Here is a 14,627-nt window from a genome sequence, read left to right as displayed (position 1 = left end):
CGGTCCCGCAGCCGGAGTCAGGCCACCCCCCGGGGACACAGAGAAGCAGAGGCCGCGCCAGACCCCCCCACACCCCTCTCTTCGTGGCGAGCCGGTGGAGCCCGCGGCGGCCTCGGTTACCTTGGTCTCCTTGACGTGCTGCTTGATGCCCTCCGGGTACCACTGCACCCGCACGTAGCCCCGCCGCAGCGGGCTGGCGCGGCCCTCCTCCGTCCCGCCGCCCCCGGGACCTCCCGACTCGGAGCCTCCCGAGCTGGCGGCTCCTCCACCGCCGGTCCCTCGTCCTCCTCCGCCGCCGCCTTCCTCAGAGTCCGACTCCGAGTCCTCGCCGTGGATGAGGCGCACCAGGCCGAACCGCACCGAGCCGCGGTAGCGGCCCGACACCAGGTCATGAGAGAAGAGGAGCCGCTGGGAGCCGCCCGGCGCGGTGTGCAGCGGCAGGGCGGAGGGGGGTGTCGGGGCGGCGGCGGGCGGCGGGGCGGCGTTGGGCAGCGGGGCGGCGGGGGCCGGGGCCGCCTCAGCGGGCTGTTCCGCCATGGCGCCGGGAGAGCCGAGAGCGCGCGGCCGCGGCGCGGGATGGGGGAGGGGAGAGGCGGAGCCGCGCGGGCCGCGCGCAAGTAACGGCGCGGGGGCGGGGCCAGGGGCGGCACGCCCACCCGCTGGGCACGCCCACCCGCTGGGCACGCCCACGGGGAGGGAGGGGCCCGGGGGGCCCGGCCTGGGCGGGGCGCGCTGTGTCCCCCGTGCGCCTCCGACCCGCTTCGGCTGCGCTGTCCGTGTGTCCCCTAAACATGGGAGTGTGCCCTCTGTCACCGCAGTGTCCCCGAGACATGGGGGCTGTGGTGCATCACCTCTGTGTCCCCTAAATCTGGGAGGCTGCGCTGTGCCATCCCCCAGGCCCCAAAACGTGGGGGGCTGCACTGCGTCATCCCTGGGTCCCTGAGCCGTGGCGGGGCTGTGCTACGCCATCCCTCGGATCCCCTAAACACGGCGGGGCTGCAAGGGGCCATGGCAGGGTACCCCATACATGAAGTTTGTGCTGCATCGTTCCTTGGTCACCTAAATAAGGGGGCCTGTGGTGTGCTGTCTCGGGGTCCCTGGTCACCAGTGGGTCAGAGATGACCTCAGCCCCAGTTCCCAGCTGGGTCTTGCCCCAGAAGTGCATGCACCTCTACTATAAAACGCCCCAATATTGCAACACATGTTGGAGTGTCTTCACGGGGAGGGGCTACAAAGCCCACCCTCTCCCACCTCGATCCCAGCAAGATCACCACCCTGAGCAGGAGTTGGTGTCCACCCTGGCACTGGGCACTGCCCTTTGCTGGAAGGTGCTCTCCAGCTGACAGCAAAGCCTAGTCTTGCCTTCCATGGTTCCTAGAAGCCATAACCTGGCCTTCTCTGCCTGTCCCTCATGCAAAGATACTCTACCTCTTCCTGCCCGTGTATCCCCACCTGTGCAGCACTGTCTGGACTATTGGCAAAAAGGCCTGAAGTCCTCAATCTGACTTATTTTGTTGTAGGCAAGACCTCTAAAGCATCAGAACAGAGTTTTTCTCTTGCCCTTTCCCCCAGCTTATGTAAGATTGCCTGTGGATGGAGATTGTTCATCTTCAGGGCTATTACATGCTGGAGAGCAGTGATAGGGTTTCATGCCATGCCAACCATCACAGCATACAATTACAGACTCATGGTAGGGGGATTTTAGTGGGGACAAGTCTGGGCTGTTTGCTCATTACCAGCTAGTAGCTGAGCTGGGTGTGATTTTACCCTGTGATCCCAGTTTCCCATCTGGGGCTCTGATGTGCTTCCATCGAGAAGTGGCTCTGAAGAACTCATGGCTTTGTTCAGGACACAACAGCCCAGGGCCTGGACTGCCACAATACTGTCGTCTTTCAGGCATGTTATGTGTCAAAAAGCATCTCCCATTCAAGAAGCCGTCAGGATCTGTGCTGAGGGAGCTGAGCAAAGGCAAAGCCCAGAAGTAATTTACCTGCTTTTTTCTTTCTGAGAGTGAGAGCTGAACACTTGGGACTTCTGCAAAGTGGCACACAGCAAACATCTTCCATCTCTTTTTAGAGACAAAGCCTATTTATTTCTCTTTTGGGAAGCACTGCTCTTCACTGTCTTTGCAGGAGAACATCCTCCCTGCCAGCAAGCTGCCCATGTGATCTAACCACATTGCCTGCCTCTGGCTGAGATACTGGTGAAAAGCAGGATCTGACCTTCCTCCCAGGTCATGAAGCATCACAGGGCAGCTTTGTATGAGCCTTGAGAGGGGTTAAGAACTAGGTGTTGGGATGCCTAAAGGGTGCCCACTGAGTGCTAGGGTGCTCACTGGATGCTGAGATGCTTGAAGAGTAGTGGGATGCCTGGAGGGTGCTGCAGATGTCTGTAGGGTATCAATATGCTTGAAGAGTGCCGGGATGTCCTTAGGGTAGTGGATGCCCAAAGGGTGACGAGTCCTTGCAGGGTGCCAAGGGTGCCGTTACTGTACAGGGATACTCAGATGCTGACAGGATGTCCTCAGGATGCTGGTGATGCCCAGAGGGTGCCAGGTACCTGGAGGGTGCCGGGAGTTGCCCTGAAGGTACTGGAATACTCTCGGGAGGATGGATCTCCACAGGATACCGGGATGCTCTCAGGCTGCCGGGGTACCCATAGGGTACCGGGGTGACCGCAGGGTGCGGGATGCCCGCAGGGCGCCGGGTCCTCTCTCAAGGGTGCTGGTGCCCGAGCTGCGGCGGGGCTCTGGCGCCACCTCGTGGGCTGCCGCCGCCGCGCAGAGCTCCTGGTCCAGCGGCAGGGATTTGCCGGTACCGGTTTGTTGGTCCAAGGGAGCAGAGGCTTCGCTGGGCAGCCCCGGGCTGGGTGGCTGGGGGTGCCCCTGGTTCAGCGGCAGGGAGCTCTGCACCCCCTGCACTGCGGCCCCTCCTTGGCCAGTATTGACTTCTGCTGCTTCCTGGGGCACACAGGTCCTGGTACCACCTCCACTCGGAGATGGTGCTTTGGGAAAGGTGCTTCAGAGCAGAGCTTGCTGCTTGGGCCCTGGGGCATGCCTCCAGACCTTCCTCCAGGGACAACGGCTTCAAGTTGCACCAGGAGAGGTTTAGGTTGGACATTAGGGAAAATTTCTTCCCCCAAAGGGTAGTCGAGCCCTGGAAGAGCCTGCCCAGGGCAGTGGTGGTGTTCCTGGCCCCGGAGGGACTTTAAAGCCATGCAGGTGTGGTGCTGAGGGATGTGGTTCAGTGGTGACCTGGTAGTGCTGGGTTAATAGTTTGATTTAAAAAGCTGCAAGGTCTTTTCTGATCTGAACAACTCTGTGGTTCTATGATTTATTGCTGTCTCACTGAGAAACAGCTTGGCAGGAATCACTGTGTCCTGATCACAGAAATATCAGCAAATGACACAGCATATGGCTATACTTTGTCCCATCTCAGTGAGCCCAGCAAGTCTCCTGAGGCTAGCTGGGCAGGGGGAAGCTTCTCCCCTTCAAGAGGGGTCCCTACATTGCCTTGTGCCCCTATCATACATGGGATTACCCAGCCCTTCTCTCCATGCTTTTGCTCTCTCCATCAAACACCTCTGTCTCTCCCCACAAATGGCCTCAGTGCAGATAACTTATTAATGGATAACTTCATGCCTGTGGATTCCTCTTCCACTCCCTCTCATCCTCTTTCCTGAAACCAAGACCTTACAAATCCCCTGAAAGGGCTGGCCCAGGCTCAGCCTTGCTCTGAGGATTAAGGAAGAAAGTTTTTACACTGAGGGTGGTGAGATATTGTCCCAAGTTGCCCCATTTGTGGAAACATTCCAGGTCAGGTTGGATGGGGCTCTGAGCAGCCTGAGCTAGTTGAAAATGACCCTGCTGACTGCAAAGTGTTTGGACTGGATGACCTTTAATGATCCCTTCCAACTCAAACCATTCAGTGATTCTGTGATTTGGCTTCCCCATGGGTGTCATCTGGTCTGCAGCCACCTCCATAGTGTCACCCTGGCTCCCACCAACAATGTACTGGGAGTGGACCAAAAGCAGGAGAGCTCCTGAAAGAAGCAGGATGCTGCAGCAACAGTCATGTCTCAAAGTCAAACTGGATCTGACCTGCCTGAAGGTCTGGGACTGAAGGGTAGAGGCTGCCCCCCCCCAGACTCCTGCTCTCTTGCCTGACTTTCTCCTCTTAGAAGAGCCCCTGCAGCCCTCATGGAACCCCATCCTCTCTCCTCCTGGGGATTGTGTTGTGAGTGTCCATGACCTAGTTACAAAGTGCCAGAGCCCAACAGAGAGACGGAAAGGAGGCTAATCACCACTGGTGCTTGTGCTCCAGGGAGGGGATAAATGAAGTCCCAGCTAGGTCCTGGGTCCCCACCTCCTGCTTTTGGCAGAGGTTGCCATGATCAAGCAGGTGAAGGTGAACCTGACATCCAGGCTGTTTGTACTCTTTCCTCAAAGGCTCATGTAGAGGAATAACAAGATTCCTCAGCCCTGCAAAGCTGTGTTGATCTAGAGCAGGTCAAAGCAAGAGTTCAAAGCCTGCTGCCCTTGACCATCCTTGGGATCCCAAAAAACTGGTGAGGTAGCATCCTTGTATCACTTCATCTCTTCCCCAGCTCCTTGTGACTGTCTGTGGAGGGAATCAGTCCTGTGCCCTCAGGGAAGGGCATCAGCTGCAAAAGGAATATGCTAACAACTGAGAGCACAGAGCAGAACTATCCTCTCCAGGGTGCATTTAGAGCTGGGGTGTGGGGTGTGGCTACTGTCCACAAGGATCTGGCCACCATCCAGAGAAGTTTTGTGTTGGTGTCTTGAAAGAGAACCACTTGCAGGTTCCCAATCTGCACAGAATTCTCCAGTGGAGAGGCTGGAAGCACGTTGGCTTTGCAGGATCAGCTGGCAAATTCAAACTGCTCTTGGCAGGACGAGAGGGGAGCACTGAGAGACACAAGCAGCAGGTAGCCAGCCTGGCAAACACTGGGAATACCAAATGTGTCCACAGAGACAGATCCTGCTGTGAAGCTGCAGCAGTGGAAAGCACTCACATGCTGCCCATCTGTGACAACTGATGAATAGGCAGGAGCCAGGGGAGAGTGAAAACAGAGCCTGTGGCTGACCTTGAAGTGATGCTGAAATGCAGAGCCCCATTGGCACCCCTCATGCCACTGCCAGGAGCAAAGCATCACCTTCTTTGGTATATGGGTCTCTGTATCTATGCCAGGGGAAGATGTGGAACAGGGATGTGAGCGGTGTCCAGCTTGGTAGTTGTGTCAGTAGTTGTGTGAGTTTGGAAGAGAAACCTCCTTGAATGAGACCTCACCTGGGTACTGTGTCCAGCTGTGGGATCCCCAGCACTAGAGCAACACGGAGAGGTGGACCACACAAATTAGAGGGCTGGAGCACCTCTGCTAGGGGAACAGGCTGAAAGCATTGAGGCTGTTCAGCCTGGAGGAGATCTTAGAGCTACGTTTCAGTATCTGAAGGGGACCTACAGGAAGGCTTGGGAGAGACTGTTTAGAAGGGCTTGCAATGATAGGACAAGGGAAATGGAGCAGGATAGGTTTAGGTTGACCATCAGGAGGAAATTCTTTGCAGTTGGAGTTGGGAGCTAATGGAACAGGTTGCCCAAGGATGTGGCTGAGGCCCTGTTCCTGGAGGCATTCAAGATGAGACTCGATGTGGCCCTGGGCAGCCTGATCTAGTTGGAGTTGTTTCTGCTGAGTGCAGGGGGATTGGAACAAGATGACCTTGAAGGGTCCCTTCCAATCCTGTGCAATCTGTGAATCTGTGATGAAGCCACACAGGGAAGGACTCTGATGCCTCCTGCATCCCCTGCGATGTCAAACCCTGCCCCTTGAGGCCAGGGGACTGCAAAGGCTACAGTCTGCAAAAGCAGCTTCACTTTCCTGCCTCCCACGTGTAACCCTCGCTGCAAATCCTACCCAGGGATAATTGTCCTTCTGAGCTGGCAGCCCAGCAGAGGGACCAGTCTGGCTGTGGGGACAGAGTGACAGCTTGAGGCTCTTTGAAGATGCTGAGAGAGCTGCTAAATATGTAAATCTCAGCACACTGCTGTGCCTCTTGTGTAATGGAAGTTTTGACCCTCTACAGCTGTGAGGGAGCAGGGAGAGAGAGACCCAGCTAAGCCCACCAAGAGCAGCATCCCTACTTGACTATTCCAGCCACGGGCCAGGCACTGCTCTGCTGGGCTGAGTTTTAGTGGGTGAGAGTTTCTCTGAAATGCCATTTCTGAAGAGCAGGAAGCTGCTGGGTTGTATTCTTGTTCTGATTCCCGGGAGGGGGAAAAAAGAACAAGAGAGAGATAAGGGTCTAGCCCCAGGTCACTTTCCTGTGGCTGGAAATTAAAGCAGGCCCTGAGCTGCCCTGGAAATATCTCCAGTGGAGCAAAACCAGCTCTGCCTCCTCCTCCTGGCTTCTTTCATGGCTGCATCTGGTTGGTGATGATAATGATGATGCCAACATCATGCTCATGCATGGGATAATCTCCCTTTTATTACACATGTTCTGACAGGGACAAATATTGCCAACTTTGCTATCCAGTTTCCTATGTAATAGCTCTCAGGGACCAAAGGAGATTGTGTGGGAGAGATTCTCAGTCTTTGGGGGCAGAAACATTAGGTCTGACTCCTCATCCTGCAAAGAACCAGCTGATTCCCTTGAGACACTCTCAGCCTTGCAAGCCCAAGCGATGATTGTGCTTGGTGCAACCAGCAGCCTCCTCACTCTTGGCACAACAAAAGCTCATCCTCTCTCAGCAGCTTCCTGCAGGCTCCTGATGTCATCAGAGAGGTCTGGATCAGACACAATACATTGCTCTCCTTCCCCATCTAAGTCCTCTGCTCTCCCTGCCCAGCCTGCAGCAGGAACTCAGTGCAGAGCAATCAGCTAAATGCTTTATCCCTCTGCAGGCAGCCCTGCCAGGGCAAGGGAAAAAAGAAAAGCCTGATGGGATCTCTTGCTGGCCTGTCATGTTAAAGCCTCTCACCTCTCCCTGTCTTTCATCGGGGTTATAAACTCCTTAGGATGTCATCACGTGCTCCATAAATAACCGATGTATATAAGCAAGGGCTGCAGAGGCTGCGGCAGACAGAGGAGAGGAGACAAAGCCCCAGGTCTTCCCCTCCTGCGAGCTGCGAGGAGTCATACCGAGGCACAACCTGAGGCCCCCATCTGGTAAGCATTCACCTTTCCTATGCATCCCAGTGGCACTAAAACAGCCTTGGGGACAGCTGGTGGTCCTGAGACCCCTGTGACTTCCCAGCCCCAGTATCCCAGGATGGGGGGAATTGCTGTGGAGGGGAGGGAGGTTGGTGCATGGAGCTTAGCTTGCCTGGAAGTTGGCTTTGGTGAAGGTGAAAAGTGTGACTGTCATGGAATGGTTTGGGCTGGAAGGGACCTCTAAAGGTCATCTGGCCCAACCCCCCCTGCAGTGAGCAACTGAATCAGGTTGCTCAGAGCTCCCTCCAAGATGACCTGGAGTGGTTCCAGGGATGGGGCTAATCACAGTCACTGTCCCACCCATACACATCCAACATATGCTGTCAAAACCTGGGGTTAGAGACTCTTCTCACTGAGAGCCTCCTGTTTGGGGCATGGGAGGAGCCCAAGCCCATTTGCAAGGGATATTTGGCTTTAGAACAGGCTCAGTAACTCCTTACTATCAAGTCAGTTAAAAATCTAGGCTCCAAATCCAGGCAGACATTCCTAATGTGCTAAGATGATGTTTTTAGGGTGGGAGTGTGGAGCTGCCTGTTTATTTACACGTGAGCATTTCTCTGTCCCACCCAGATGCTCTGCCCTCTAGTGCACAAACGTCAGTGGGGGCTAAAATGTACAGAGTGGGCTTTTGGCATGCTGCTACCTACACACAAACCTCATCTCAGGCAGCACTGGTAAGGAGCTGCAGCCCAAAATTTAGGTTTATGTGACTTGAACAATATATGGGGGAGCACTGGAAGGCAGATGTCTTGAGCCAGGATTTTCCTCTTCATTTTGGTTCTCTCTTACTCTGTGGCCTGGGGTGGATTTCCTTCACCTCAGCTGTTAGCCAGGTGTTACAGCAGTGCTCTTACCCACCCTGGCCCTGCAGGACCTCCCCGTGGGTCATTTCCAGGGATGGACTAGGAAGGGTGGCTGGTTCTTTGGTGCTCTGTGGGCTCTGTGTATTCCCCCACCCCACCCTAGGAGACCTTTGTGTCTGTGGGGAGCTGAGAAGCAAAGCAAAAAGTTCATTTCTAGAAAACAAACAGAAATACATCAGCCCTGCAGCTGTCCAGCTTGAGTTGCCAAGAAGAAAGTGCCAGAGGGGAAAGAAAAGATGAGGAAAACAAGCCAAGGAGCAGTCTTTCCCCACCACTGACTCCTGCTTCAGTCTGCCTGAGGTCTCAAGATATTTCTAAAGCCATCTTGAGGGATCTGCTTCCCCTTTCTTGGTTATCTCTAAGGAGATTAGAGCAGCCACTTGCACAAGAGGTCTTGAACCCCTCCCAGCTCTGTGGATGTCTCTGTAGAGACTTCCCACTGGTCAGCCCTTTCCAGCCTTTGTGGGACCTGGTATAAAAACTTCCTCTTGGACAGTGAACTGTTTAACAGTAGCTATTGGTGAGCAAAGAGCCCTGAGCAACCTGATCTTGTTGAAGATGTCCCTGGTCATTGCAGAGAGGTTGGACTAGATAAGCTTTAATGGTCCATTCCAACCCAGGTCATCCTGTGATTCCATGATCCTGCTCCATAATTCCCATGGCAGCTCTAACACCAGCCCTGCTCAAGGCCATGCTCTGCCCTGCCATCCCTGTGCTTGATCCAGCAGTTCCCTCAGACCTTGCACCAGGTGCTCAGCACTGCCCAGGATCAAACCACCACTGTGTTTTCTATGTGCCCAGGACCTACCCTCTTGCCCACTCTGGGATTTTTCTAGGTGGATAAGCTCCAATCCAATTAGCAGCATGAGGCATTCCATAAGAGCTGATAATAAGGTCTACAAACATTATAACCCCACCAGAACCCTGCTCTCCTCTATAGCTCAACTACACCTTTACTTTCCTCCTACATGGTCTCTGGGAGCATTAGCTATCCATTCCTTGGTGAGCAGACTGAGCTTTGGGGATGCTGCAACAGATTGCACAGAGATGTAATGGAGACCCTATCCTGGGAGACATCCAAACTCAAACTTGATGGGGCTCTGAGCAACCTGATCTAGTTGGAGATGTCCCTGCTCATTGCAGGGGAGTTCATAGAATCATAGAATCAACCAGGTTGGAAGAGACTTCCAAGCTCAGCCAGTCCAACCTAGCACCCAGCCCTGGTCAGTCAATTAGACCATGGCACTAAGTGCCTCATCCAGGCTTTGCTTCAACACCTCCAGGGACAATGACTCCACCACCTCCCTGGGCAGCCCATTCCAATGCCAATCACTCTCTCTGGCAACAACTTCCTCCTAACATCCAGCCTAGACCTCCTCTGGCACAGCTTGAGGCTGTGTCCCCTTGTTCTGTTGCTGGTTGCCTGGCGGAAGAGACCAACCCCACCTGGCTACAGCCTCTCTGCAGGTAGTTGTAGACAGCAATGAGGTCTGCCCTGAGCCTCCTCTTCTGCAGGCTGCACACCCCCAGCTCCCTCAGCCTCTCCTCACAGGGCTGTGCTCCAGACCCCTCAGGAGCTTCGTTGCCCTTCTCTGGACACGTTCCAGTACCTCAACATCTCTCTTGAATTGAGGAGCCCAGAACTGGACACAGCACTCAAGGTGTGGCCTGAGCAGTGCTGAGTACAGGGGAAGAATAACCTCCCTTGTCCTACTGGCCACACTGTTCCTGAGACAGGCCAGGATGCCATTGGCTCTCTTGGCCACCTGGGCACACTGCTGCCTCATCATCAGCTACTATCTACCAGCACCCCCAGCTCCCTTTCTTCCTGGCTGCTCTCCAGCCACTCTGTCCCCAGTAGTTGAATGAGATGACCTCCAAGAGTCCCTTCTGACCTGATGCATTCTATGATACTAATAAATTCCCCCACAAAGGAAAGCCTCTCTTCCTGATGGATCCCATGCCTTAGATCCACTTCCACTGGCAAGCCAGTCACTCATGGGAAACAAAGCACAGCAGCACCTGTCCCACCTCAGGCTGGACAAAACAGGCATCTGAGGCACCCAGCCCTCAGCATTTCAGGATGGAAAATTCCCAGCTTGTGCTGGTGCTGCTTTTGTTTCCACAAATCCTATTAGCTGGAGGCAAGTCTGTAATTAGCAGGGGAAGCCAGCACCTCTCGAACAATAATCAGGACTGACCTGGCTTCACACTGCCCTGGCTGCAAATTGCTTCCATGCTGGGCTGAGCAGGGACAGATGGATGGATGGCTCCAAGAGCAATTCCCACTGTTTCTGCCTCTGGAATGTATGTGCTTTGCAATGTTGTTTGCTCAGTTTGTGGCTCTCTCTGAATTTATTAGCTTGGTTTGCTCACGTGTGAAACTGGAGGCATACTGCAGCTACAGGCTCTGCTCCAGGTGAAGGGATTTGGCTGGGCTGGGCAGGAGGGATTCTGCTGGGTGAGCTTGACTGTTGCTGATCCTCCTGGGGAGCCTGAGGGGTCTGCTGTCCTGCGTCACAGGTGGTGTGTCCCAGGATGGGCTGCCCAAAGTGCCTCGCCTAGAGGCACCTCACCTAGAAGGGATGTGTGGGGCTTGCAGCTTGAAGCTGCAGGTTCATGGCTGTCCTGCCATGAACCTGTCCCAGCCACTTCTATGAACATGGACATGACCCAACAGGATCTAAGCTGTGCCAGTTACCCACTGAGCAAGGTGGAGAAGGGAATAAATCCTGACAGCTTGAGCTATCTCTGGCAGGCAGCACTGGCTGGCTGATGTGTCCATGCCAGGGCACCACAGTGTGTGGATGGTGCCCCAGCACTGACCTTTCTCTCACGTAGAGGAGCTTTCACCCAGAGGTGCTTATTCTGCAGCCACATCTCACCCTGCCTGTTTGTAGGGCGCTCTCTGGCTTTGCTGTGTGATGGGACAGGAGATGTGGGGCAGGATGCTCAGCCCCATGCCTGCTCTCCAGCTCCAGCAGCCCCTGTCTCTGCTCTGCCCCAGTGCCTGGATGCTGGCAGGTGCTCACTGGGCTTTTGTCCCCAGCATCCCTAAGGCCACAAATCTGCCACAGCCCATGGCTGGTGCCAAGCTCCTGCACCGTGGGTATGTTCCATATATACACAGACACATACGTATAGGGAAAAGGTGTGAAGCACCCCTTAACCCTGTGCTGCTCCCCAGGTATTGTGGGTGGCTAAGAGCACTGTGAGAAGAGTGAAACACAGGGCCGGGAGTTGGCAGAGGCTGCCCCGGACGCAGGGAGCGGCGAGAAGCCAAGCAAGAGGAGGAGGATGTCGGTGCTCAGCGCCTTGCCTTTCCTGAAGCCCGTCCACCTGCGCTCCCCCCGCGGCTCTCCCGGGGGGCAGCGCCGGCACACGCTGCCTGCCAGCGAGTTCCGCTGCCTCAGCCCCGAGGACGCCGTCAGCGTGTTCGAGATCGAGCGGGAAGGTAAGCGGCTGCCCGGGGTAGGGGGATGTCCTGCCTAGTGGCTTCAGCCGGAGAAGTCCTGTCCCTTCTCTCTGCTGGTCCCTTGTGCTCCTTGGGACACACCGTGGCGGCAAAACCCCCACACGTGCCCTCAGGAGTGATGACAGAGGGAGCCGCTGGACGTGACTGGGGCCAGGGCACCGTGGACTTGGCTTGATGAGGTAGAGGAGGCTGTGGTTAAGGAGGTGAAGAGCTATGACCCCAAATTATCTAGCGTGGGAACGGTGGGAGGCGAAGCCCTGGGCTAGGCAGCCTGGAGCGATATCAGAACAGGATAAGATGAGAAGGAAGCAGCTCTCTCGAAAGTGCCCTGTGAGAGCCAACAGATTGCACAGGGTAGGGCAGGGTGAGGTAGGGAAGAAGCTCTGCCTCCTATTGCACAGGGGTCCTTTGACATGTAGCTCCAGCGACCTCCTTTCTTCCTTCCACCCCAGGCTCCCCCACGCCATCTCCACTCAGACTCACTGCCCTATTTTTCCCTCCTCTCCCAAGGGCAGGGCCAGGGAGATGATAGGAGGGAGGGTTCATCTCAGTACCTGCTGCTGTAGCCCTGGAATCAGCAATGAGAGCAGGGAACCAGGCCATGGGCTGTCTCTGGACGTGCAGAGCTGCTCTCTAGAGCCACGCATGTCCCTTAGAGCTCCTTTAGCCCAAGCAGGCAGCAGGACGTGTGCCATCTCTCACCTTTTCTCCATGTGCATCGAGTGCTGAGGAGGTTTTCTGGGTCTGGGTGTCCTTGAAGCCCCTTGCTGAGCTCACCACCATCTCCCTCCAGCCTTTATCTCTGTCTCTGGGGACTGCCCCCTGCACCTGGACGAGATCCGCCACTTTCTGAACCTGTGCCCGGAGCTCTCCCTCGGCTGGTTTGAGGAGGGGCGGCTGGTGGCCTTCATCATCGGCTCCCTATGGGACCAGGAGAGACTCAGGCAGGTAAGAGCTAGACTCTGGCACTGCCAGAGCCTGGGGACCAGGAGCAGTTTCCTGGAGCCACTCGCTGAGTCTTCTCCCAAGACCACCTGCCCCAGGGCTGCTCTGGGGGAAAGGAACTTCCTCATTAATTAATTGTACAGAAGCTGTTCAAAAGGGTGCCAAATAATTCCACCCCACAATCATTGTAAAATCCCAAAGGATGGTGGGGGGAGGTGAAGACAGATAGCACCAAGAACTTTCTCCCTTTTGGGGAAGATGTTTAGTCAGGAGAGGAGAAGGCTGAGAAGGGATCTTACCAATGCCTATAAACACCCGAGAGGTGGGTGTCAGGGGGAAGGTGCCAGGCTCTTTCTGGTGGTGACAAGGAACTATGGGTACAAGATAGAATACAGGAAGCTCCAACTCAGCATGAGGAGGAACTTCTTTACTGTGAGGGTCATGGAGCCCTGGAGCAAGCTGCCCAGGGAGGTTGTGGAGTATCCTTCTCTGGAAGCTTTCAAAATCCACCTGGATAGCTGTGGGCCTGCCCTAGGGTGATCCTGCTTTGGCAGGGGCTAGACTCAGTGATCTGCAAAGGTCCCTTCCAACGCCTAACCCTCTGTGACTCGCTGTGGACCTCAGTTCATCGGTCGGGAGAGCCAAAACACGCGGAGGATGGGACCTCCCAGCGCCACTAACCCCCGTTCTCCCCCGGCAGGAGGCTCTGACCCTACACAAGCCGCAGGGCACAGCGGTGCACATCCACGTCCTGGCCGTGCACCGCACCGTCCGGCAGCAGGGCAAGGGCTCCATCCTGATGTGGAGGTACCTGCAGTACCTGCGCTGCCTGCCCTGTGCCCGCCGGGCTCTGCTCATGTGCGAAGAGTTCCTCGTGCCCTTTTACCTGAAGTGTGGTTTCGAGGCGCTGGGTCCCTGCGAGGTGACAGCAGGGGGCCTGGCCTTTGTGGAGATGCAGCACTGGGTGAGGGGACACGCCTTCATGCGCAGGAACAGCGGCTGCTGAGCACCCTCTGCTCCGAGCCTGCTCTAGAGGGGATGGAGAAGGGCTGGGGAGGTGGGTAAGAGCCTGTCACCCCTCTCCATCCCTACCGCGGCTGTACGTTGTTCCTGGCTACAGCCGCTGCTCCTCTGCCACATCTGCCTTCAGCCTGGTCCCGTCCCAGCCCCGCAGGGATGAGGATAGAAATCTCCTGCCTGAACCCACTGGAAGCACTGAATCCCCTGACCACCCCGGTTTTGGCTTTAACCAGGGCTGTGGCAAAGCCTGGGTGGGCTCAGGGCCATATGCCCACCGAGGGAGGGAAGGCATTGCCCTAGGAGCAGCTGCAGGGAGGGTTGCTGATTTGGAGGCACCCCCAGCAGAACCTGTACATAACCAGCCTCTAGCCCTGCACCCCTCCCTGCTCCAACATTACCACCATGAATGAATTCCACCACAGTCAAGCCCAGAGACCAGTGGTCCCAGCAGCTACTTCCCTGCCTGCACTCATCATTCCAGACCACTTTGGAGCACATCCCCAAGTTCATGGCCACCCCCAGCAGCATACTGCAGAGCCTCCCAGTTGGGGGGAAGTTCAAAGCCCCTCTTGCAATACCCACAACTGGCCCAGGACAAGCCCTCTGGAAATGCCTCGGGCTGTGATGAAGCAGCAAATAAAGACATGATGGTGTTTTTTAGCACAGCCTCTGAGTGTTCCTGTCCCACTCTGATCATCACCTCATGGCAATGGCCAGAGAGAGGGCACCAGTCAGCATAAGGGGAGCCAGACAAGCCCCCTTGGGGCATCCCAGCTTTGGGGGTGATGAGGCACATACAGCCCTGGGTCATTCCATGAAGAGCGAGATAGAGGTAAGGGTGAGTCTGCCCTTGGGCATGGTAAGGAGGCTCTGTGGATCTTGCTGCTCCAGGTATTTAGCTGCTGCTTCTGCTTCAGACCCTTCAAACCCTTGTCCCCATCCCAGGGAGAGGCACTAGAGGACAAGCTGAGGAGTTCCAGGGGACACTACAACCCTGCGCATCAGGACATCAACCCCAGATGTTCTTAGCCACACCAACCAAAACCAGACCAACCCAACCAGAACTCCCTGTGTCCTTGTGCCCAGGAAGGCAGAG

General features: G+C 55.8%; 2 protein-coding genes across 3 annotated transcripts in view; one reads left to right on the top strand and one right to left on the bottom strand.

Annotated features, from left to right (window-relative positions):
* The window catches only part of UBE2O (ubiquitin conjugating enzyme E2 O), a 73,653-nt gene extending 73,116 nt beyond the window's left edge, over window positions 1-537 (bottom strand). Inside the window, exon 1 of the mRNA XM_064150950.1 lies at window positions 121-537. Within this exon, the coding sequence (XP_064007020.1) occupies window positions 121-537 (417 nt within the window). The remainder of the gene's footprint in view (window positions 1-120) is intronic.
* AANAT (aralkylamine N-acetyltransferase) lies at window positions 304-14,191 on the top strand. Of its 2 annotated transcripts, none has more exons than XM_064150952.1 (4): window positions 304-427; window positions 11,279-11,545; window positions 12,360-12,514; window positions 13,212-14,191. In XM_064150952.1, exons 2-4 carry the CDS (start codon window positions 11,389-11,391, stop codon window positions 13,515-13,517), a joined length of 618 nt encoding a protein of 205 aa, XP_064007022.1. In that variant the 5' UTR covers window positions 304-427; window positions 11,279-11,388; the 3' UTR covers window positions 13,518-14,191. The 2 variants fall into 2 exon arrangements, with proteins under 2 accessions (XP_064007022.1, XP_064007021.1); XM_064150951.1 differs by lacking the exon at window positions 304-427 and adding an exon at window positions 6,981-7,183.
* Window positions 14,192-14,627: the final 436 nt, after the last annotated feature.

Source organism: Pogoniulus pusillus, chromosome 11 (assembly GCF_015220805.1).
Source record: "Pogoniulus pusillus isolate bPogPus1 chromosome 11, bPogPus1.pri, whole genome shotgun sequence".
Lineage (NCBI taxonomy): Eukaryota > Metazoa > Chordata > Aves > Piciformes > Lybiidae > Pogoniulus > Pogoniulus pusillus.
This window is presented reverse-complemented; position numbering and strand designations above follow the sequence as displayed.